The 23,535-nt window shown below is 40.3% G+C and overlaps 1 protein-coding gene across 3 annotated transcripts in view; it reads right to left on the reverse strand.

The window, feature by feature from the left end:
• LOC109414605 (endoplasmic reticulum aminopeptidase 2) overlaps nucleotides 1-23,535 on the reverse strand; it is a 63,239-nt gene that overhangs the window by 13,461 nt on the left and 26,243 nt on the right. Inside the window, exon 1 of one of the 3 annotated variants that reach the window (XM_020076954.3) lies at nucleotides 3,521-5,327. The exons of the other annotated variants lie outside the window; for them this stretch is intronic. Within the exon in view, the coding sequence (XP_019932513.3) occupies nucleotides 3,521-3,560 (40 nt within the window). The 5' untranslated portion in view covers nucleotides 3,561-5,327. Of the gene's footprint in view, nucleotides 1-3,520; nucleotides 5,328-23,535 lie in introns of those variants that run through there. 3 annotated transcript variants of the gene reach the window in all.

Here is a 23,535-nt window from a genome sequence, read left to right on the forward strand (position 1 = left end):
CCAATTTACAAAAAAATTGCGAAAAATAAAATCGCTATAACTTTTTCGCTTGTTAAAAATTTCAAGTTAAGTCAAATGTTTTCCAGAGTTCATTATATAAGTCATGAATGGTCAAAATTTCAATGCAATCAGCTCATTGAATCCGGAGATATAACAGCTCAAAGTTGACTATCGGATAATTTTATCTTTTCCAAAAATCTTTATAACTTTGTGAAGAATTGTTCGATCATTTCCAAATTTTGTCCACTGATACACTACTAGTTGAAGAACTTACAGTAAAAATTTGAGAATATTTGATGCACTTTTCGAAAAGTTACAGCTAGTTGAACATTTTTTGGAAAGTGAAAATTTTGCCAGTCCCGATCATTTTGTCTATCCCCTGTATATATTGTCAAAAATACAAAATCCAACTTTTTTTTAACTTTTTATCTGTACATATTAACGAGATTTTTAGCCCTAGGCTAGTTGGTCGGCATTCAGTCAGAGTGGACTACGAAATTTTTCAGGTAGGTAAAGATAAGCTGAGGAATTAGTTAAACCTGAACTTTTCGACGTTATTTTGATGCAGATGTGTCATTACATAAAATCATAAAGCTATGTTCACTTAGAATCCGGAATCATGTCACATTTTCTAGTGGCGCTCTCAATGAACATAATCACTATTCTTTTGCAGCACTCTGATCATACACTAATCCCCTTTAAATGGTGAAAATTTCATCAATTTTCTTGCAACGAGTGAAAAGTTATTTCAGATTGAAGACAAGAGGAGGAAAAAAACTTGCACAAACACGTTGAAAATTTAGCGTGGTCAGGTACGACAGTCGCGAAAAATGTTAATATCGTCAAAACCATTATGTGTTATGTGCATAGATGTTGTTAACCATGGCATAAGGAAGTGTCCTCGGAAGAAAAAAGCTTGGGTTCATTGATAAATCTGCTTTGAATTTGAAGATTTGGCAAGAAGTTCGAACTCTGGGCATGGTTTTTTCGCAACAAGATGATGAGAACCAATTCATACAAGGATGACAGCCCTCAAGAATCGCGTGTTGCTTTTCAAAAACGCACACAAGGGATATGTAGAGGTTTTGCCTATTTTTATGAGCTGCCATGACAGCCGGAGCCGTTCAGTGGTATCGTCACAGATGGGTAGTGTTTATCAACGAAAAAAACACTCAAATTTTGCGTTTTCTCAATTCACTGAATTGCCCCTCATTTCGCAATAAAAAAAAAGTTTGGCATTTTTTCTTCGGAATCCTAGTCAGAATAGTCAAGGCACTCAGGACACTGCATAGTTGACCTGATTGTTGAACAAACGTGCGGAAGGGGTTGTTGCTAGAATTTACCACCGCTGTGCAGATTTTTAGAGAGGTCAACACTGAAAAATTGAGAAAATGTGTGAAAAATAAAAATAAATAATTTCAATCATATTTTTCCATGAAAGTACAATAAATAACCTTTGTTTTGAGGGCTTCACCTTTTATGTTTGTTATTCCATCCCTAAGATATACGTGATTTTGTCATTCCGGATTCTAAATGAACATAGCTTTAATAGTATTTCTGAAAATAATGCCAGAGATTAGAAATTTAAAGTGCTTGCAGGACATTTTCTCGAAATCATTGAAAAACAGATAGTCCGGTCTGACTTAACGCCGACCAGTTCATCTCGGGACCCACGCTTTACTTCCCTTTCGAAGGAAGAACTCAGATTTTTGCGAGTTTGGCGGGAGTGGGATTCGATCCCAGGTCCTCGGCGTAATAGTCAAGTGTTCTAACCATCACACCAGGTCCGCTCCAAATCCAACTTATTCTTTCATATTATTGATATCGTCGATGGGGGTGACAATGGGTCTGGGGGGTGAGATTGGGTCAAAACGGAGATACATAAAATTGGAAATAGCTCATCAACTAACGCTAACTTATATTGATAACTTTATATTATTTCAAAGAGAAGATGTTTTTACACGTCATGATGAAGAATAAGATGTTTAGCAATAATCGTTTTTTTGTTAAATTTGTGGCTAAACTTATATGATAAAACTACTAGTAAATCACTCTGAAATAAAAATTCTCCACCGTAATGTTTTACACAAGTACCCAACCATAAATTATCTTAAAAGTGGTTAGCTGTAGGTATTACCTGGTTGATGCAATGCACTTTTTATTCAAAAATTCAATATTTTCGACACTATGTCTAAATATTAAGAATGGGGGTGAGATTGGGTCAAGCAAGTTATCGAGTGCACATAACCTTAACTAAAAATTCAACTTGTTATCCAGTCCTCATTGGACGTTAGAGTGGTGCCATGTTTACCGTATCTCCATAAAAGCACGATTTTTTCGAAAATATGTCGAGGAAGTGTCAAGCGAGTGTGTTCATACGTTTAGTGCCTAAAATCATTTATAACAATAAACCCATGCGTTTGGACAGCTCCTCTGATCACCAGCTAATCTTTAGTGTACTGCAATATCGCAAGCTCACAAAATAGACTTGATAGCGTTTTTCTTCTCCACTCATTTTTTTTTAATTTTAAGGAAATATCGTGAAACTACCACACGGTAGTGGCCTTCAGGAAATACTGGGGCCATAAAACCGGTAACATGACAAAATATCGGAAGACGAACGAACGACAAAAAATATCATGTTTTTTTTTTTTAATAAATCTTTCAATGCGCCTCTTCCTCATTGTAATCCCTTCTCCTCTCATGGGGGTTGAAACTTTAAATCAGGATGATTATGGTGGCTAAAAATGGCGATACATCATACAAACTTTATTTTATCAAATTTCAACCATTTTTTAGATTGTATTAGCCTTTTTAGGTGGATTAATCATCTTTTAAAATTACCTAAGTTTTTATTCGTCATGGTTACATTGTATTTTAAGTAGGTTTACTAGATATGATCAATAAAATTAACTTGTATTCTTAGATAGGCGACTTCGAATACTTTGACCCTTTCTCACCCCCTCTAAGTTTTGAGATTGGATAAATTTTCAATCATTTGTAGTTTAGTAGACAATTCATATAATGTGATACTTTCTTGCTAAACTATCATTACCATATGGAAAAGTATACATACCAAATGAAAAGTTATTCCGACTTCAACTGCATTTGTTATTTAACAAACAATCTTTGAGTATCCTTTTTTGACCCATTCTCACCCCCAACGACGGTAGCTTAAAATCCAAGATGATTAATAATATGCAATATGCACCCTTAAGCAAATCAATACTTCTGGGTTTGTTGCCGTAGCATAGCTATGTCGCACATGTAGGTCTGCTTAATTTCCCACTATACAATTAACATGCTCAAGAATGATTCTACTTTTCTTCGATGTATACATAAGAATCCTGCTAACAATCTCAAGAAGAATAACGTGCATGACCTTTCCCCATAGTGACCTATTCCATTTCGACGACTCATTTCATGACCATTAGCCGGCAATAAAATCATCCACCGTTTCCACTGATTGCCCTCTGGACGGTTATTTCATCCCATTCCGATTTCCCAACCATGCATTCACCTGTGAGAAACGCCACATCGTCCGAGTCGGGTTCCGTCATCACTATCCGCTCGCGTCGCCAGATCTTATTGCCAGGGCCACCGCTTCCAACTACTGACACTTTGACGGGGGCCCCCTGCTGCCGATGGTTATTTCCAGCCAATCTGACGAATTTCCGTTAATTTTCCGCAAAGGGAGGGGGGGAGATAGGGACACACAGGATAGGGTGGGAAAGGAAATTCGAAACCGATAGAACGCGTGATTGCCAAATTCGGTATGTATGGCAATAGTAGGCGGCGGGTCGGTCAGGATCAACTGCCTTTCTGCTGGAATTGGTAGTGTAAGCAGCAACAAATTTTACGGGGGAATAAAAATCAAAATCACTGCCTCACACGAGGACCCAATCAATTCTTCGGTCGCATTAAGCACGCACACGTCGTCGTCGTCGTCGTCGTCTTCCTCTGTTGCTCGTTTTGTTGGCACCTTCTTCGTATAACTAAATCACCTCCGGGGAAGAAAGGTGCCGTGAAAAAGGTATCCAAATCTGTGTCTCGCACTTCATGAAATGTTGATAAACACGACGCACGGCCTACTAAAAGGACGACACACGTGCTCGTGTGCGTTCGGCACGCACACTATCACACCAATCGCAGGAGCCTGTTCCCTTCTCAGTCGCTGTATGCTGCCGTTTTTCCTCTGCCCTTCTCTTATACCCGCATTGCCTACTGCGTTGCGTTTTTCCTCCCGACGGCGTCGACGACTGCTAGGATGTTTTCCCGAGCCCCGTTTCTTCTTCGCTGCGTGTGTTGTTGATGAACGTCCATTTTAGATTCTCTTATTAATTTATGATTTTTTATGATCCGCCAACTTTGCCACCTTTGATGTTTTGTGGTGCGTTCGTTCCATGGAAATACTTTGGACGACTCTTCGCGAATCACATCCTATGCGATTTTACAGGACAAAAGTAACGCGAAAACCGAACACTTGCATCACTAATTGCATAAAAGCATGCGGGAAAATTATCTTCTTCCGGAGAATTGGGAAAAGCGCTTCTCAATTTTCGTCACTAGCAGAAGCCGGATGCTGTCCGACGATGGTCACTTCCGGTCATTGTGAGTTGAATTCACCGAAAAAATCCCAAATTAAGGATAATCACAGAACGAAACTTTGCAGGACTTCCACAGGGCACTGTGTCACTGACTTCCCCTTGGATGCACTTGGACGACGTATTAGGGGAAACTGTTTGCAGACTGCACGGTGCCTTCCGCACGATTCATCTCTTCGACCACTCGAGATTCCTGACAATCTCACTGAATCCCATCAATTCCTTGAAGTCTCAATCCACCAGTCAACTCTACCAGTTCGTTCCGGTGATTGATGAACGCGAAAGGATGCACGCACTACCGCTGCGATGAATTCCGATTTATGGACGGACGGAGCGTTCCGACTAGATTGATCTACGCCAGGGGAATTGGGAATTTCCCGAGAAGGAAAAGTTCGGGGATACAACCACACTCTCGGTCTCGCGAGTCCGCGACGAGGAATCGGGTTTGCAATGGTACACTTACTGGCACACACACACACTGCACCGTGCCATGGCCAAGATGTGTCAGAACTTTTGACAGCTGCAAGGTGCGCATGTCCAGCGTGTGTTGTTACACACAGGACGACGGACCAGGAGAAGGATCTCTCGGCAGAAGGAACTGCTGCTACTGCCTGATGGATCCGACCGAATCACACAGTCCTAGTGTCTGGCAATGCTGGATGGGTAGGCAGAATGTGACTTTAAAAGAAGGAACCAATACGAAATGGGTGGCTGTAAGGGGTGGTTAATGGCCTCATCCCCATTGATATCGGTTTCACGATAGGCGTTGTAAGGGATGCAGGGTCTCCAGTTACCCTAGTGGTTAAGGCTATGGATCGCCAATCCGGAGACGGCGGGTTCGATTCCGGTCGGGAAAATTTTCTCGGCTCCCTGGGCATAGTGTATCATTGTACTTGCCTCACAATATACAAATTCATGCAATGGTAGGCAAAGAAAGCCCTTCAATTAATAACTGTGGAAGTGCTCAAAGAACACTAAGTTGAAGCGAGGCAGGCCAAGTCCCAGCGGGGACGTAGAGCCATAAAGAAGAAGAAAAAGAAGAAGGGATGCAATTTAAAGTGGCAATTTTGAAAAATACATTATTCTGCAATCATCATGCGTATTCCAATTTCAGTCATTCATTTAAATAGTACAGTAGACCCACTTTTAAGCTGCGGCAGCTAATTTGCTGCATGGAAAGGATGTAATGTGTACATCACTTTTACGACGCGACTGATGTGCAGCGAAAATGACGTGATATCACAAGAATCTTTTTGCTGTGTAGTTATTATTTGATAGACCTCAGACAGTCCGAAGACTGATTAGGAGGTCTTTAATCGATGGTAGTTCAGTGCAAATGAGAGTATTTAAGTATAATAATCAATATATATCATAGACCTATATAATGTTTTAAATAACGTATTTTTTCAGACTATTTTTGAATATGTGTATTGAAGTAATAGTTTTCAAATTCAGTGGTAGGTTATTGTAGTTAATTATGGCAGGATATATGCAACCAAGCTTAATGTAATTAGTTCTTGGCATTCTTATTTGTATATTTATCATGTTTCGTGTGTTGAATCGATGTAACTCACTCAATGATTGGAGTTCTAAGTTATGTTTAATTAGATTATTTTTTACTTTATAAACAAACAAAGCTGATTCGAAATACTTAATTTGAGCAACATTTTTGTGTTCAACATGTAAATTCCATCGCAGACTCTGTTGAACTATCAAACCCAAATAAGCCAAAGAGACAACCCTTTCTAGCATTTCTCCTCTAAGCCACAGGTCATAATGTATGTTATCCAACTGATCGTTCTTACGGAATATAATATACTTTGTTTTAGATGCATTAACCCTAAAAGGGATACCTTCATAGCCTCAGTTTTGTCACCTCGCTGAGTGTGTTCCATCAAAGACGAGCTCTGAAAGGCGACTGGGGTCCAATGGACCCCAGGTATCCCTTTTAGGGTTAACCGTTAATCCATTATTGAAAAACCATTGTTGTAGTAAATTCAAAACATGTTGCATATCTTGGTAAAGGGATTCGAAACTATTTGCATTATAAAATAAAGCGGCATCATTAGCGAAGAGTTGAAGAATTCCTTTCAAAGGAAGATAAAAAATGTCGTTTACATAAACGTGAAACAGTAATGGTCCTAGGATTGAGCCCTGTGGTACGCCAAAGTCAACAGTCAATTGTAACGTTTTGACGTTTTTATTCTTTTAAGTAAAATAAAGTTTGAATTCAATTAGATTAAATTCATATATTTTCTGAATATTTTGATTTTAGATTTTTTTTTTATAATTAATTATTAGTTTTCATGATTATTTTAGTTAATTTGTAGCTTTTGACGTTTTTATCCTTTTAAGTAAAATCTCATTTGAATTAGATTCGTTGAATTTGAATTTGAGTTTGAACCGTTTCATTTAGTATAGATTATCCGTTTCATATAAGGTTTGTGTCTAGGCTAAGCTAATGACGATTCATATTATGCATCTTATAGGACTTTTTCGATGGCGCTAAATAGTTTTTACGGCCATGTGCGATATAAATTTGGCGCACTTGTATATAATAGTTTTTAGATTGAATAGACGACTGCTTCAATAGCAGGAAATTTACTTGACTAGAGATTTCGACTGACTCCATCACTTCATAGTTGAGTCGGCTGTTGAGCAGAAGTGAGCTTCGGCGACCTTCTCCCAGTTTGTCATTTTTAAAGGTGTGTAGTGTTTCTTAGAGTTGTAGTTTGGTAAATTGGTGTTTTTGAAGTGAATTTGTTTCTAATGTTCCTTGTTTTTCGTTTAATAGTTTAAAATTGTGGATTTTGTCGCCAGGGGCAGACACTCTGTTCCCTGAGCGCTTATTTGTTGTTTCGAAGGTAATTATAAAAGTGAATTCGTTTAGTGTATATCATGGTTTCCCAAACTGTGGGTCGCGACCCCCCAAGGGGGTCGCCGGCCTTCATCCAGGGGGTCGGGAGGGACAGTTGAATAATTTACTGTAATAGAGAACAAATGAGAGAATTTCTATGGTGGGTCGCCGAAAGCACGTCTACTGGCAAAAGGGAGTCGCGCAACTATAAAGTTTGGGAACCTATGGTGTATATTGTTTTAATTTGTGTTCCCTCTTTGGACCTCAGCGTCCAAAGACGCTTTTTATTTTGGCTTCAAGCCCTTTTCGCTGCTCCTCGCCCGCCAAAACTGGCAGTCAAACGGAGAGTAGGGATGATATCTGGCCTACCCGCGTGCGGTTTAAGCACGATCGGGCAGAGTACCGGACCGCCGACACTCCCCCTCCGCACCTTTAGTTCGGCGAACGTTTGGAGAGCGAACCGACGTCGACGATTGGCCAGGAGAAAGCACCGTCGAAACAAAGCCTGCGCAGGTACGTCAATCATGGCCATGATACACACACACAACACACACACACTTGACGAGCATTGTGAAAAATAATATATGTTAAAACGAATTTGATTGCTTGTCGTGTTTAGTTTCATTGTTTGTTTTTTTTTTATTTTGAATAAATTCACTTCAGTGACCCCTAATTGTTTGATTTTGTGTTTATTTTTATTTTAGTCTCTTTTTGGTGTAAATTTCCATTATTGGTTCAGTTCGTCCGTTTATGTGTATAAAGTTTAGTGTGTTTTGGGGTTTTGTTCAAGATAGCGGCCGTTCGAAGAAGCCCTTGAGTGAAGAGTCGTCAATTTAGTCGGGCAAACTTAAATATGAACCGGTGGTCTCTCGTTCGCGAGAGTGGCGCAAAAGCCACCGCGTTTAAGAACTTCTCGAGCTAATTCGGGGAACGGTTACACAATTCTCGACTAGTATGATTATTGATGCTTACACATTGACATCTGTTATTCAAGTATGATTCAATCAGTGAGAAAGCTTTGTTTCTAATACCGTACTGATGGAGTTTTTTCACTAGTATTGTGTGGGAGACACCATCAAATGCTTTTGATACATCTATAAAGATTGCAGAACATAATTTACGTTCGTCTAAGTTAACCTGAATTTCATTTATTAGATTGACAGTGGCACTGGTGGTATTCGAATTTTGTTGAAAGCCACATTGATTTTTACTGATTATTTTGTTGAATATATTTTGACCACAGCTCCGACTTCCTCTAATGATACATCTTCGTATTTCGCAGCTGACATTGTTGTCAGCCGTTGGCTGACACTGCGCAGATATGTTACATTTCCAAATGTTCTTCCGATGCTTTTCAAGTTGTCAGTGAAACAAGCAAATTGATCGGATCGATTGAAAATCGAGCCCGGCTGCCACACCCAGCTCGAGCCGGAGATCTCCACATGATACCCAAATGTTTCACAACAGTAGCACCTAAACCATGGGCGGGGTGGAAAGGGCCCATATAGCCGAGGCGGTAAACGCACGGGTATTCAGCATGACCATGCTGAGGGTGACGGGTTCGATTCCCGGTCGGTCCAGGATCTTTTCGTAAAGGAAATTTCCTTGACTTCCTTGGGCATAGAGTATCTTCGTGCCTGCCACACGATATACACATGCAAAATGGTCATTGGCAGAGGAAGCTCTCAGTTAATAACTGTGGAATTGCTCATAGAACACTAAGCTGAGAAGCAGGCTTTGTCCCAGTGAGGACGTTACGCCAAGAAGAGAGAGAGAGAGAGAGAGAGAAGAGGGGTGGAAATTCTCGCGAAATACCACGGGTCCGATAAAAGTCCAACTTTAAAAAGACATACCTCGGTCATTTTTAAACCTATTTCAAATTTGTTAAAATAGATGCGTCTACCCAAAGTCATTAAGCAAAAGTCATTTCCTAGTTTTAGAGCATATTTTTTTGGACGCTTCAATCAATAAAATAAAATCTAAACTGTTGTAGCTTTCTCAGTCTAACAGAATTGGAAAGGCTTGTCCGACGTTTCGGTCCCGCGTATTGGACCTTTTTCAAGGGACAACTAAAAACAATATGCAACATTAGACCATAGCCACATTCAAAATATACATTTAACATACACAGTCAACTGTCTCTCGTTATGAGGTTTGTGAATGCAGTTTGAGAGGTGGAGCTTCTTCTAATGCCCTAATTTGTACAAAAAAGTGCGATGACATGAAGTTTCTTGATTTCATTTTTTTTGATAGATTAGAAGTAAATAAGTTTGAGCAAAATTGAAAAAAAAAACAACAATAATACATATTTTCGGTAATTTTCACAGAATTTCTTTCAGAAATTCCTCTAGATATTTCTTCAAAAATTTCTCAAAGGGTTCATTTCAGAACTTCCTTCAGAGATTCATTCTGATTTTTTGATGTGGATTCTTTCCAAGGTTCTTTCCAGTGATTCTTTAAAAAATGCTGAAAGTCTCTATAATAAAGATAATAATAATAATACTCTTCCGTCCGAATGGCTTGTACGTCAGATTTGAAATATTTTTTGTGTGGTCAACCAGTGTGGCCTACTACGATCAGTCAAAAGCATCGCTTCACCCCTTGAAATCGGAAGCGAAGTAACGGAAGTAACGCAACGTTAACGGAAGAGAGAAATAACGCACAGCCGTGCAGCATAAAATTTCAATACAGTCCACGAAGGGAACGGAAACGGACGCAATAAAGCTAAGTTTAAATTTCAAAATTCGCGTGTTCGTGTTTCTGAAATTTTCTGATGACAAAGTCCAATACCAAACAAATATTAATGATAAATTCTTTTAAAAAATCAAGGATTCTTTCAGAAACTCTCCAGAAGTTCTATTTTTCGATGGATTGTTTTACAAAACTTTCGATGAGTTGTTACAGAAACGTTTTGATGAATTATTGTAGAAATTCTTTCAAGATTTCATCAAAGATTTCTCTAACGATTCCTCCAGAAATTTCTCTTTTAACTGTACAAAATCTTCTGCGAATTCCTTCAAGAAATCATCCTGGTATTCCTCCATAGATTTCTTTAGCATAAATCCTTTAAAACATCGTTTGAAGTTCTTCCAAATATTAGCTAGGAAAATATTAAGAACTCTTCTAGGGACTCTTTGAAAAAAAAAAATTGCTTTTTTCCTCCCCGCTATTGGGAAAATTAAGCCGCTGCGTCTAATAAGCTGAATTTTTGTGGCATGTAGCCTACTAATTACCATGTTTCAAGTAATAAGTAAGTATATACCATGACCAGGGATGGAAACGCTCTCATTATGAATCCATCAGAAAGTAATGTTTTGTGCTTCATCGTTTCTGAAAAGCAGAACTGAAAAATGCTTTGTTAGTTAATCCTCGAGCAGTCGCATCTTTGACTACCTGCAGCGACGCTGCGCTCACGCTGTGTACCACAAGCGTGAATTTTTCATGGTGCGTGTACTCAGTACACGGCGCGCCCGCTCCCGGTTTAAAAAGGAAAAATAATGATTTGTATTAACTTGTTAGAATGTTGTAATCTGAATGTTTAATGTAATTTAAATAAACTGTGGTTAAACTTGGCGGCGGGCGAAAGTCAACTGTGGCAGGTAATGTAGGCAACCCAGTAGCATAATGGGCGATTGATTGCTACCAAAGAAAAGTAACATGTAAGGACGAATGAACATGTAGAAAGGATGGACTGGAGGGCATTTTGAGATTCGCGCTGATGACATTTAGCAGTGTTTGAACCTTGGAGTACGAACCAGCCTGCGTTCACTCAGGTATGTCCTAATTTCCGGCCTATGTGGCACTAGTACTTAGTTCCTGACTGATTAACGGTACCTTTTTGAACCTACCTTTTGATACGCCACTGAAGCGTCCCCTCACTGTCCACACTATTCGGTCTATATCGGTTTACCGGTCTACGCCTAAACGTAAACGACCTGATACTCTGTCACCCCAAATGGGCTTGTGAGAGTTTCTCGGACTGTAAGTCACAAACGCCAAGGAGGACCTCTCTCGGCGTGGCTAATATGGTCTCGTCCGTGGTCCGTCGATCTTACCAACGAAGGAAGACGCTGTAGCCAAGCCCAGGTCATGAAAGTGGCCCTACAGCAGTGGAGACACTTGCCAAGCCAGATCGCCAGATACCCCATTCCAGTCGGCACTGATCAATAAGGACCGACACTGTCAGCCGCCATTGCCGTCAGCAGCCATCAGCGAGCGCTCACCAGCACATCACCGGTATGTACCCATCAATCCTGAGTTACCATAAGCCGCAATAGCCCTACAAAATACCACACAGTAGCATTTTTAATAAATTTCCCTTTTTCTCAAAAGACACCAAAGATAACCAATAATCAAAGAAATTCCATAATTTCCGCACACCTTGATCCACGTACCACTGCGAATTACCCTCATGCTACTGAGCTTGTTGATCCGGGAGACTTGGTTCAGCCGCTGAGTCTATTGAGCAATCGGTAAACCTTAGTCAGTCTCAATACCCCTGCCTATTTTATGCTATATCTTTGATAACATCGATCAGTTAAGTAATTTGCCTACGGAGATCAATACTACAAGTATAATACTCCATCTCAGACATAACGTACAGATCATAAAAGTTGATTGAATAAACCCTATGCTAAAGTAATCGTATCACTCACTAACTCACTAAAATGCCTAACAGTATGCAATGCGCGTACATCCATTTGTCATTGCCGGTGTTCATTTCGCCTCGAATCGACGACAACATCTCAATTGCTATTTTAAGTTAATTCTGATCAAAAATAATATTCTTTATACATTGTCAATCCTGAGAATATATGTAGATAAAGGTAATGCCTGGTTATTTTTTAATGGTGATGACATTCAAACCACAGACAAACAGATGTAACATCTAGTGTTCGATCGCTTTGACGTTTGCCAGTGTACATGTTGCTGAATGATGCAATCGAAAATTACAGGCGATTTGTGTAGTAGTGTGCGTGTTAAACAAACGACAAATCGAAATCCATCATGGCCGACAGTATCTCGCGCGGTTGTACCAACAGGTGGCAGTGTGCTTACACAAAAGACACCGGGCAAAAACTCATAATACCTTGTTTTACGGTGCTTTAAAATTTTAAGAAATCCACTATATATATGAAACATGAACTTAATTTTATACATTTTTTAATTATTTTGTAGAAAAACAAATGGTACCATTGAAAAGTGAAACGATGACATGTTCCTTCACACTTCTGCATTGAAATTTAAACGTCAAATTCAACGGCTTCGACAAAAACAGGGGTGTCCATTTCGCTCCGGGTGTTCATTATGTCCCGAATTTCCTTACTAACTTCGTTAGTTCGCGAGTGAAGAAGTGCGAATATATTCAGTCCTCTGTTGTTTACGAATAGGTTTGCTTTGCGTGTGTGTCTACTTATCCGCAATCCTCACTATTTTTCATCCCTGGTCAGGTGCAATGGAACTTATAAAACCCAAGACCTTCCGAGGTTCTGCAGACGAGATCTCACTAGGTGTTACGGGTATGAATATTCGTTACAATAATAAGACAAAACAATTGTTTAATGTGTTCTAAATGTAACAATCACGAGTTCTTTGTGTTATATGTTTCAATTTGGCTTGTAAATATTCGCCTAATTTTAATGCACATTTATAGGGTTCTGGCAGAATAGTGGCCCATGAAGTGCAATACTATTTTGATTGCCAACTTTCAAGCCATTTCGTTCAACGGATAAATATTAGGGATACAAACCTTTCCCTGACACGGACTTCAAGTTATAGAGCTCTAGTAACAGAACCCGACACGGGGTGCCTGATTAGGATTACTTTTCTTAGGCAAAACCAAGCTATGAACACAGCAACAAATGCTGTGAACTAAAAGGCAAACTGCCAACTAAAATACAATTCCTGGATGACTGATGGACCCAGACCAATACATGAAACCTCGTCATCCTGTGATCATCCATCTGGATAACAGGGAACATTTATGTTATATGTTGTACTGTGTCCATTTGTAAGGTTCTATGCATCGATATATGTTAATCCTGTGTTCCTGTGTAATAGTTAATGTTCTTTTATTTTTGTAACATAGGTTGCAAGCAACCACTATTTAGCCCATCTTTTCAGTTCCATTTTTTATTGTACAGTTTGAAACACCGACCATTTGAATTGGACCTTCTGAATAACTTTGGCAGCAAACTTGTTGTTTTCGCCTAATCGAGATCGCGAGATAGAACTAGTCGGAAGTGCTCATTTTTGCATGTTCACTAGCGTTACCTAGCGGAAGAATTCTGAGTCGAATTGCTTGCCGTTATAATGTCAATGACCTTCTGAAAAATCTTCCCTAAACACTCAAATTTTGTAGGTTATCTGAATCGTTTGATATAGCTTATCAAAATGTCTCACCTAGCTTGTGAACTAAATTGCTTGCATTTTGGATACCAATGATCTTCTGAAAAACTTTGTCAAAGACTCGAACTTTTTATCTAATTCAGATGGCGAGATAGAACTAGTTGGAAGTTCTCATTTCTACATGCTAGTGGCAGAATTGCACATCAAAATGCTTGCCTTTATAATGACAATGACTTTCTGAAAAACTTTTCCAAACCCTCGAACTTTCTGTCTAATCGAGATCACTGGAAGAGCTAGCTAAAAATGCTTATTTCTATATTTCTAATGCTCAGCGGCAAAATATCGCATCAAACTAGTTGCCCTCATGAATTATCTGCTGCTTTTTTTTGCTGAAGACTGTCGTTTTTGCAGATTACCAGAATTTCGAGATATAGGGTAATGGTTCCCTTATAAAGCATGTGGCTTCCATTTTCATCGTACGAAAAACAAGCGATGTTGGTTTTGCTTCTTATTTTTGTATTTTTGCTAGATGTACATAAGCAAGCATGAAACCAAAAGGACCGAAATCAATCGGTGCCGTAATCGTTTGTTTTCAAATAGGATGAATATGGTAGCGTAAAATTACTGATGGCACTCATATCCTAGTAGCTTGAATTCAGTCGTTTTCAAGTGATGCCAAACTTTTTGAGCGGTGATGCAATATTCAATTGAGTTTTTCATTACATTTCCATGCGAGTCCGTACTTATGATGGGTAGTGTATGATGTGGAAGCTAAACAATGTTATACAATAAAATAAAATAACGTTTTCCTTATATTTCCCATGTAATTTTTCCCTCTCACTAGCAAAAACTCCTTCTCGTCACAATCGTGGAGAAGCAGAGGTGATCTCGGTCTCTAGTGCCAATGCAAGTCATACTAACATTTCTTCGCTTCGTCGATGACCGTAACACGTGGCCGGCGCCGTTATTGACTTAATTAAGTATGGAATTCTCGATGGTGCACGTTGAGCATGGTAATCTACTGCTTAGCACATATTTCCTCCGAAATTTCTTATGGATCTTTCCTCGAGTTCCCCCAAAGATCATGTATTTAGTTCTTCCAAGTATCAAGTATTCCTGATTAAGTTCTTCCAGAGATTTCTACTTAAGTTACTCCAGGCTACGGAAACGGTTAAGTATTCTTTAGTGTAGAATTAGCCTAAGTTGAAATACACCGTAATACAATAAAGTAGTCTTCCCCTGAAGAAGATTAAGAAAGTGGACGAATCGTCAGAAAAGCTGAAATAATCTCGTTTGATTTCCTTGAAACTGCTAAAGTTGTTGCGCCTGCATAATTGTTGCACTCAACCCCACACCCAATCTATTCATATTACTTTCAGGAATTTCTCGTTGGATTTTACCTGAATTTCCTCTAGAGATTAAACGTATAGTTAATTCAGAGATTCCTCCAAAGAGCTTTATTCGAGTTTCACTAGGGACTACTCTTGAAGCTCTGCTCATGATCCCTTCTGGAGCAATGTCAGAGATTTCTGTCGAAGTTTCACTGAAATTCCGTATGAGATATTCTCTTGTAGTTTTTTTCTAGAACTTCATCATGTGTTTCTTCAAATTATTTCTCCTGGAGCTCCTTCTGGAGTTTCCTTAAAAAATCCCTTGAAAATCCCACCTTTAATAGAGAGTCATGGTATATCTCCAATGATTTCCAATTGGATTCACCAAATGCTCGAAAACCGATATCTCTTCTCGACATTGCGTCTAGCAGGGATTAGGAAATTGAGTGTTTGTGGATGCCCCCAAAGGGGGAGTCTTATCACCGCTTTTGTGGAATCTCGTAGCAGATACGCTATTGAGGCAACTCAATAATAGCGGTTTTCCTACTTATGGTTTTGCACCCTTTTCGACCTGATGCAAAGCGCCCTTCAGGTAGTTGAGGGTTGGTGTCGCCAATATGGCCTTTCGGTTAATCCGAGTAAAACATCTATTGTTCTTTTCACGGAAAGGCGAAACCGTAATGGCGTTCGACCTTTGCGTCTCTTTGATTCTGAAATCGATGTGACTGAACAGGTAAAGTACGTTGGAGTTATTCTTGATTTCAAGCTTTCCTGGACACCTCACATTGAGTTCAGAATCAAGAAAGCTTGTATGGCCTTCGGGCAATGTCGGCGTACTTTTGGTACAACTTGGGGTCTAAAACCCAAGTATATCAAATGGATTTACACAACTGTGGTTCGGCCAATATTGGCTTATGGATGTCTTGTGTGGTGGCAAAAGGGTGAAGTGAGAACGGTCCAATCAAAATTAGGCCATCTCCATAGGATGTGCTTAAAGGCGTTCTCTTCAACTCCAACGGCAGCGCTCGAAGTTCTCATTGACGTTGCCCCACTACACATTCATCTCAAACAAGAAGCACTTTCTTGCACTTACCGGTTACGGGTACTCGGTCTACTAGAGGAAACTCCTGTGAACCGCACACCAACACACACCTCGTTGTTTCCACTTTTAGTGATTTGGGACAAAATTGTCCTTGCTCCAAGTGATCTTACAATTGCTTGTAATTTTCCATATAGGACATTTTCCACAAAATTCCCTTCCCGTGAAGAGTGGACATCTGGTTATCTGGAGAGAAGCATTTCAGACAGCATCGTATGTTACACTGATGGCTCCCATCTCGAAGGTCGAGCAGGTGCTCGTGTTTATTCTCGTGAGCTAAGGCTGTATCAGTCTTACTCACGTAGTGGCGAACTCGCCTCGGGCGAAAAGCCACTTTAATAAAGAAAAAAAAAAAAAAAAAAAAAAAGTCTTACTCACTTGGTAGACACTGCACCGTTTTCAGGCCGAAATCTTTGCTCTTATGTGCGGAGTGCAATCAGCACTTCAGCAGCACGTAATGGGCAAAGTAGTAATATACTTCTGTTCAGATAGCCAGGCTGCTATTAAAGCACTTGCTTCGGCCAACTCCAGGTCGAAGATAGTTATCGCTTGTCGAACTCAAATCGAGGAGCTGAGTTCAGCAAATGCTGTTCACCTTCTATGGGTACCTGGTCATTCTTCCATCGCTGGAAATGAATTGGCTGATGAGTTAGCTCGCTCTGGAGCATCACATGACTTCATTGGCCCTGAGCCAGCTATTCCGATATCGAAGTGTTTGATTAAGCTTCAGATTCACACCTGGGCTGTCACTCAACACAGACAATATTGGAATAGTTTGGAGTCATGTCGTCAAACCAAATTGTATAGTGCTGAGCCATCTCTACGGGTGGCGAAGTATCTAACTAATCTGTCTAAGCAGAATTGCAGCATGCTGGTCAAAGCATTGACTGGCCACTGCCGACTCAGCTATCACATGGCGAATATTCAGCAAGCTGATTCATTTGCCTGCGATAGCTGTGAATCCGATTATGGAACTTCGTATCATTTGATATGTAACTGTCCAGTTTTCGCGCAACTGCGTTTCCGAGTATTCGGTAAACACTTATTAAGTGAAACTGACTTCAGAAACCTGAATCTTCAGGATATTCTGTTGTTCTTAACCCGCTGTGGTAAAGAGCTATAGGCTCTCTTTCGCTTTATGCGTTATTACAGTGCCCTTTTCAGGGCGCTGTTTGAACCCATTGTGGTACGCTTGTGCGTTAGTACCCTCTTCCAGGGTATTTTTCCTATTTCCCTACCTGTCCCTATCTCCATCCAAATCCTTTTTCCTTCCTTTTCCTTCAGGTAGATGATGAAATAGGCTGTTATTTTGGCGATGGCACAAATGTCCCAAATGGAGGATAACGTGCCTCTGGAGCCGGCCTTCTGATACCTGATGTGTTTCTGCAAATTATTGCTCCTGGACCTCCTCCTGGAGTTTCCTTAAAAAAATCCCTTGAAAATCCCACCTTTAATAGAGATTTATGTTGAAGTTCCCTCAGGAATTCATCATAGGATTTGCTACAGGAATTTCAACATGAACAAATACATCCTATAGAAATTCCTCTTGTACCCAAGTACACCAGATTATTTTTTTGCACGGGTCTGGTTTTTGCTATAACTCAGTCAATTTTCAACCGATTTTCATGAAATTTTGTACACATGTAGGCACGATTTGTACTATCCGTGTAAAAAAATTCATGAGAATCGGTTGAAAATTTACAAAAAACCAGACCCGTGCAAAAAAAGAATCGGGTGTATTTCTAAAGGAGCTCCATCTATTGAACAAAATGCTAAGGCGGAGGCGATGTGCGTACATTTTATTCGTGGTTGAATGGAAGCATGTACGCATTTGGTCTCCACTTTACCATCCTATTCTACATCATATACGACTTCGTAATGGCTGGATTATATGACATGTGTGTTGCTTGAGAAGAATATAGTCTATTTTACGAAATGACAACAGAATTGATATCGATATTAACACTCACGGGAACAGACGCGACCTGGCAGGAGGTCATTCATAAAAAGAGTGATCAGCTGTTTCGAAACGTCTCGTAAATGCTCACAGTGAAGCCATAGAAAACTGCATGTTACGGTTGTTATTCAAAATTCCTCTCAGACTTTGACGTTTCGTGTCCTTTTTGTTTACGATGCAGACGATGGAGAATTTTTGTTTTTCGGGTTTCCGTGGGTAGTGTAATTCAATTCGAAACGTGGGTGCACGCGCATAGAACTGTGTTTAATTTATGACCTGTTGATGGGATTTCTCCAGGAGCTTCTTCTGAATTTCCTTTAGAACTACCTTCTGGAAATTCTTCAGGAATATCTTCCGAGATTCCTCTAAATAGGAACTCTCGCTAGGATGTCTTACAGGATTTCTCCCAGAATTTTGTTAGGGATTGCAGGGAGCTTTTTGTAAGATTCCTCGATGTGTTTATTAAGGACTTCTTAGAAGTTATATTTGAGATGCATTCAGCAATTTATTTTTAGATTCCTAAGCCTCTGTCTCAATCTAGAATCACTTCCGGAGTTTTTTCGGGATTCCTCCAGGAGTTCTTTGTGGTTTTTTTCTAGGATTTCTAGAAGAAATTCCAGTAGCCATTTAATCTCACAAACTTCTGTTTGAAGAGTTTTCTCAAGGAAGTCCTGAGCAATTTTATAAGAAACTCCTTGAAACTCCATCGGGAGTTCTATAAAAAAAACTCAACAACTGAAGAACTTTCATGAGCAATATCTGAGAGAGTTGTAGAACAATCTTCCGAAAGAATTCCAGTAAGATTTGCTGAAATCCGGAAGAAATTTCAGGAGTCCCAGAAGCTGTTGCAGGAGGGGTTCCGGAAAGGTTTCCTCATGGAATCCTAGAAGGAGCTCTCAGAGGATTCACAGAACTCTGGAGGAAACCCGGAAGAAATCTGCGTGAAAGTTCCTGGATGTTAGAAGGAACTCCAGATGGGTCTTAGGTAGAAGAATATCCAGGGCGCCTGAAGAAATCTCACAAGGACTACCTTAACAAATCATGAGGGAATCCCGGAGGGATCTCAGAAGCATGCAATCTGAGAAAAAAAATCCCGGAGGATATCCTGGAGGAACCACTGCAGGAACATTAGGAGGTATCTCCGTTGCATCTGCTGGTGGAATCTAGGCAGGAACTCTAAGAAACAGAAGTTGTAAAAAACTCCTGGAGTAATCCCTGAATAATTTTATCAAGAAAACTTAATGGAAGTTCCTGTGAGTAATCCCAAGAAGAATTACCAAGGGATTCTCAGACGGAAGGATTCTCTAAGAGAAATGTCAAAAGAAGTTTGTGGAACAAATCCCGGAAAAAGTGTTTGTGAAATCCCAGATGAAATTTTCTTGAACTCCTGGAAGAATCACAGATTGGAATTCTGGACTAGACCTGAATAAACTTCTCAAATCAATGCATCTTTTAAAAAGCTGAGGAATAGCATAATTGCAGAAAAATCTCCTGTAGGAACAGCAATAGGAATTTCTGGAGAGACTTCGGATGGAATTTCTAGAGGAATCCCTGGATGAATTCCTGGAGAAGCTTAGAACTCAGAACAGAAGATGAACTCGTTTCCATGGTCGCCAAGATGACATGGCTCTGAACACGTCTTGGAAGGAAGAACTGAAAGTGACGAGTTAATTCATCTAAAACGCTAATTCTAAAACATACCTGACTATCTTGGTTTAAGAGTTTAGCAACGTTAAACGTTGAACATCATGAGAAATATCATGAATGGATCACTACACCATTCATCATTTCGATATGAAGTCTATCGAAACTGTTTAGCCGACCGGTATCCGCCTGAACGAAATTGACCTGACTACGCCTCTAGTGCCCCCAGCACATATCAATCACCCCACGCTGTTGTCGGGCGGCCGGGCGGTATAGGGTTTCCATCCCAAATCGTCTATTTTGGGAACCGATTGTTTTCGCAATCTGGTAGCCTGCCCCCCCCTAGTGAAATGGAGAAACCCGATAGCTTTCTCGCTTGTTAGTTGTTAACGATAGCGGGAAAACTCGGAAAAGGAAGCCGGTACGGTGGGAGACCTAAATGTGTATGTAGATTGTAGGTACCTAGGCAAGTCAGACTGCGCGCCTCGGGAGGTGGCAATCGCGCCAAAGGCGAACGCGAAGGACGAACAGCGAAGGACGACGGAGGTCGAAGCGGTTGTGCTTGGGGTAATACAAATGGTGTGAAGCCGTTTCGGCCAAACGGTGAAACGGCGGCGCGGCAATGGGTGCGAAATGTTGGGGTGACCTCGCGGAAGGACGGAAAAGCTTCTTCAAGTGAGAGAAGTCACTGAAGCACGTTGAAAACCGGAAAAAGTTACCCCACACGTTCGTTCGTTCGTGAATTCGCGGAGCACACTACTGGATTATGGCGGATGATGATATGTATGGAGAAAAGGGAAAGCCAAATGGATAGGTCGGATTTATGTACAGCGCGCTCTCCGTGTGTCTGTTTGTGCCATCGTGTGAGCGTTGAAAAGGGTATCATGATCTATCCTCTGGGACGGGACACGACAACGTTGGAATTGAAGAGCAAAGTGCTTTGCTTTCATACCTAACCTACAGTATGTATGTGGATATGTGGGGTAATGGAGCAAGTGGACTGCCATGTCGCATTAGAGATGATTAAGTCGTCACAATAATTTCTCTGCTTCCGTATGTTATGGTGCTGGGGCTGTGAGAAAATGTCAAGAGCTAGGACTGACGCTGGGGGCATTGCACCTTTACTCAAGTGGTCCTTACAATGTAAGACTAGATTTTTTTGTGTTCGTTTTTGCCGTTGTTGTTCATTTGCAGGATGCAGTTAAACTCAAGCGGTTTAGGTGCTTTTCACATATTTGCTTTAGGGCCGATTTCTTCACCTCGGCTTAACCGGTAAGCCAGGCTTACCCATACAGTTAAACCTGGCTTAACGCTTACATGAGAAAACGTCCTGGAGAAACTTTAGAAAGGGATCTCTAGATCGACTAAATAAAGCGTCCCTGGAGTAACTCCAGGATAAATTTGAGGAGTAACTTTAGACAGAATTCCCTGGATGAACTGAATGATGAAAATCCAGAAATAACAGGAGGCAATCCTGTAATAACTTCTGTATTTATTTGAATAGGGCAGTGCATGAAATTATCTCCTTCTCTTTCACTCTTACAGACATTTTGTAAACAACAAGGCCACGAAACGTCAAAATCCCATACAAAATCAAAACAGTGCAGTGCCCTATACTAGCTGTCCCGGCATACGTCGTACTGCCTGCCTACTGTGTTTTTGACATCCAAGTCCATAGAAAAGCGCCACTCAAATCGCAGTTTCAGATTTTCCCGTATTTCTTGCCTTCCCGTATACTTTTTCCAATTATTTTTTCGTACGAACACGTCGGCGCCCTGTCCGAATGCAACAGTGAAAGAATAAAGTACACCCGTTGCCCCGTTTCCGAGCCTATTCGTGACATACAAACACCATTCCATTTTTATTTATATTTGAACATATGTATATTCAAATAAATACAGAATATATGAATATATGTGACAAGCGCGTCCACAAGGGAGGTGTTTTAAGGGTTAAACCCATTGCTGATGTTCCATACACTGGCGCCCCTCCGCCAAAATTAGGAAAAACCCCTCCCTTGTCGCCTTTCCTGTGCACGGGCCTGCTCCGTGAGGAATCTTTAGGGAACACCAGGAGGAATTCTATCAAAACTATACGAGGAATACCTGGTGTCTCTCAAGGGAGAATCCTCGGCAGAGCTCTAGGTCGAATCCATAGATGAGTTGCAGGAGAAATTCCAGAAAGAATCTCTAGAGGACCTATAGGATGAATCGCTACGAGAAGAACATACATGAAGAACTTCAAAATGAATTCGTGAAGGAAAACTAGGAGGAAACTCTGGGACTTCAGAAGGAGTCAGTGGAGAGATCTACTTGAGCAATACCTGAAGAAGTTCAAAGATGAATGCTTGAAAAAAAAAACTACAGGAAAAACCCTTCAGGAACTTCAGGAGAATATCCAGAGGTAAACCATGGGAGAACTACTTAATGGAATACTTTTACGATAAATCCATGGAAAAACTGCAATAGGAATCCCTGAAGTAGTTTAAGTAGAACTACATAATTAATACCTGAAAGAACTTTAGGATGATTCTCTCAAAAAGAGTTCAGGAGAACATACTAGAAATTCCTTATAGACATCCAGGAGGGCTATCAGGAGAAATTTCAGGGTAATCACTGAAGTAAGCCAGGAAGAACTACATGAGGAATACCTGGTACAACTTCATGATGAATCTCTAAATAAACTCTAGTAGAAATCTCAGGGAAAACCACATGAGCAATTTTTAAAAGAACGACGAGTCCTTGAAGAAATTTCAGGAGGGACCTCTGTAGGACTGCCAATAGTAATCGCTGTAGGAGCTCCAAAAGGAATTCCTGCAGGAGGTCCTGGAGGAATTCTTGGTGAAATTTGTGGAATAACCCTAGGAGGAATTTCTGATATAATTTCAGGAAATATCTCTGGAGGAATTCCTGGAGTAATCTCTCCAGGGAGAATTTCTAGAACACCTTCATAAGGAATATCTGCAGAAGTTCTAGGACAAGCCACTGACGAAATTCAGAAGGGATGGGGAGATCTCCATAAAGAATACCTCAAGTGTAGGAGGAATTCCGCAGAGAAAAGCTAGTATGAATTTCTAGAGTAAGTATTGGAGAATTATTTGGAGAAACTCCATAATGAATCTCTGTATCAACTAAAGGACACGGCTCTGCAGTATTTTCAGGATTTATTTCAGGCGTAGCTTCAGAAAAAAAACCCTGAAGAAAATGTAGAAGGAATTTCTGGAGTATTATCAGGAGATTTTCCTGAAAGTAATCTACATGACGAATACTTCAGGCTTCATGATAGTTCTCCAAAGAAACTCCAGGAAAAATCCCTGGAAATACTGCGGGAGAAATTGCTTCAGGATGAAGCACTGGGAGAACTAGATAAGGAATTCCAGGAGGAATTTCTGGAGAAGCATCAAAGTGAATCCCTAGATTAATTCTAGGAAAAAATTTGTCACCCTTTTGGATAACTGAGTACAATTTGTGTACCGTGTTGCATGTTGTTAGTTTTGCTGTTTTCTAGCTGCTTTTGTAATGTTCTATTTTATTTTTCGTATCTAATCACCCAACGTAGGGCGTTACAAATATAAAATAGAGCTTGTGAAGGGTTCCATTTTACTTTTTGGTACAAGGTATCCCAATACTCCGGGAGGAACACTCAGAGGAACTCCAGAAAACACTCCGGGTTGAGCTCCAAAAGGATTCCTTGAA

This window comes from Aedes albopictus, chromosome 1 (genome assembly GCF_035046485.1).
Source record: "Aedes albopictus strain Foshan chromosome 1, AalbF5, whole genome shotgun sequence".
Lineage (NCBI taxonomy): Eukaryota > Metazoa > Arthropoda > Insecta > Diptera > Culicidae > Aedes > Aedes albopictus.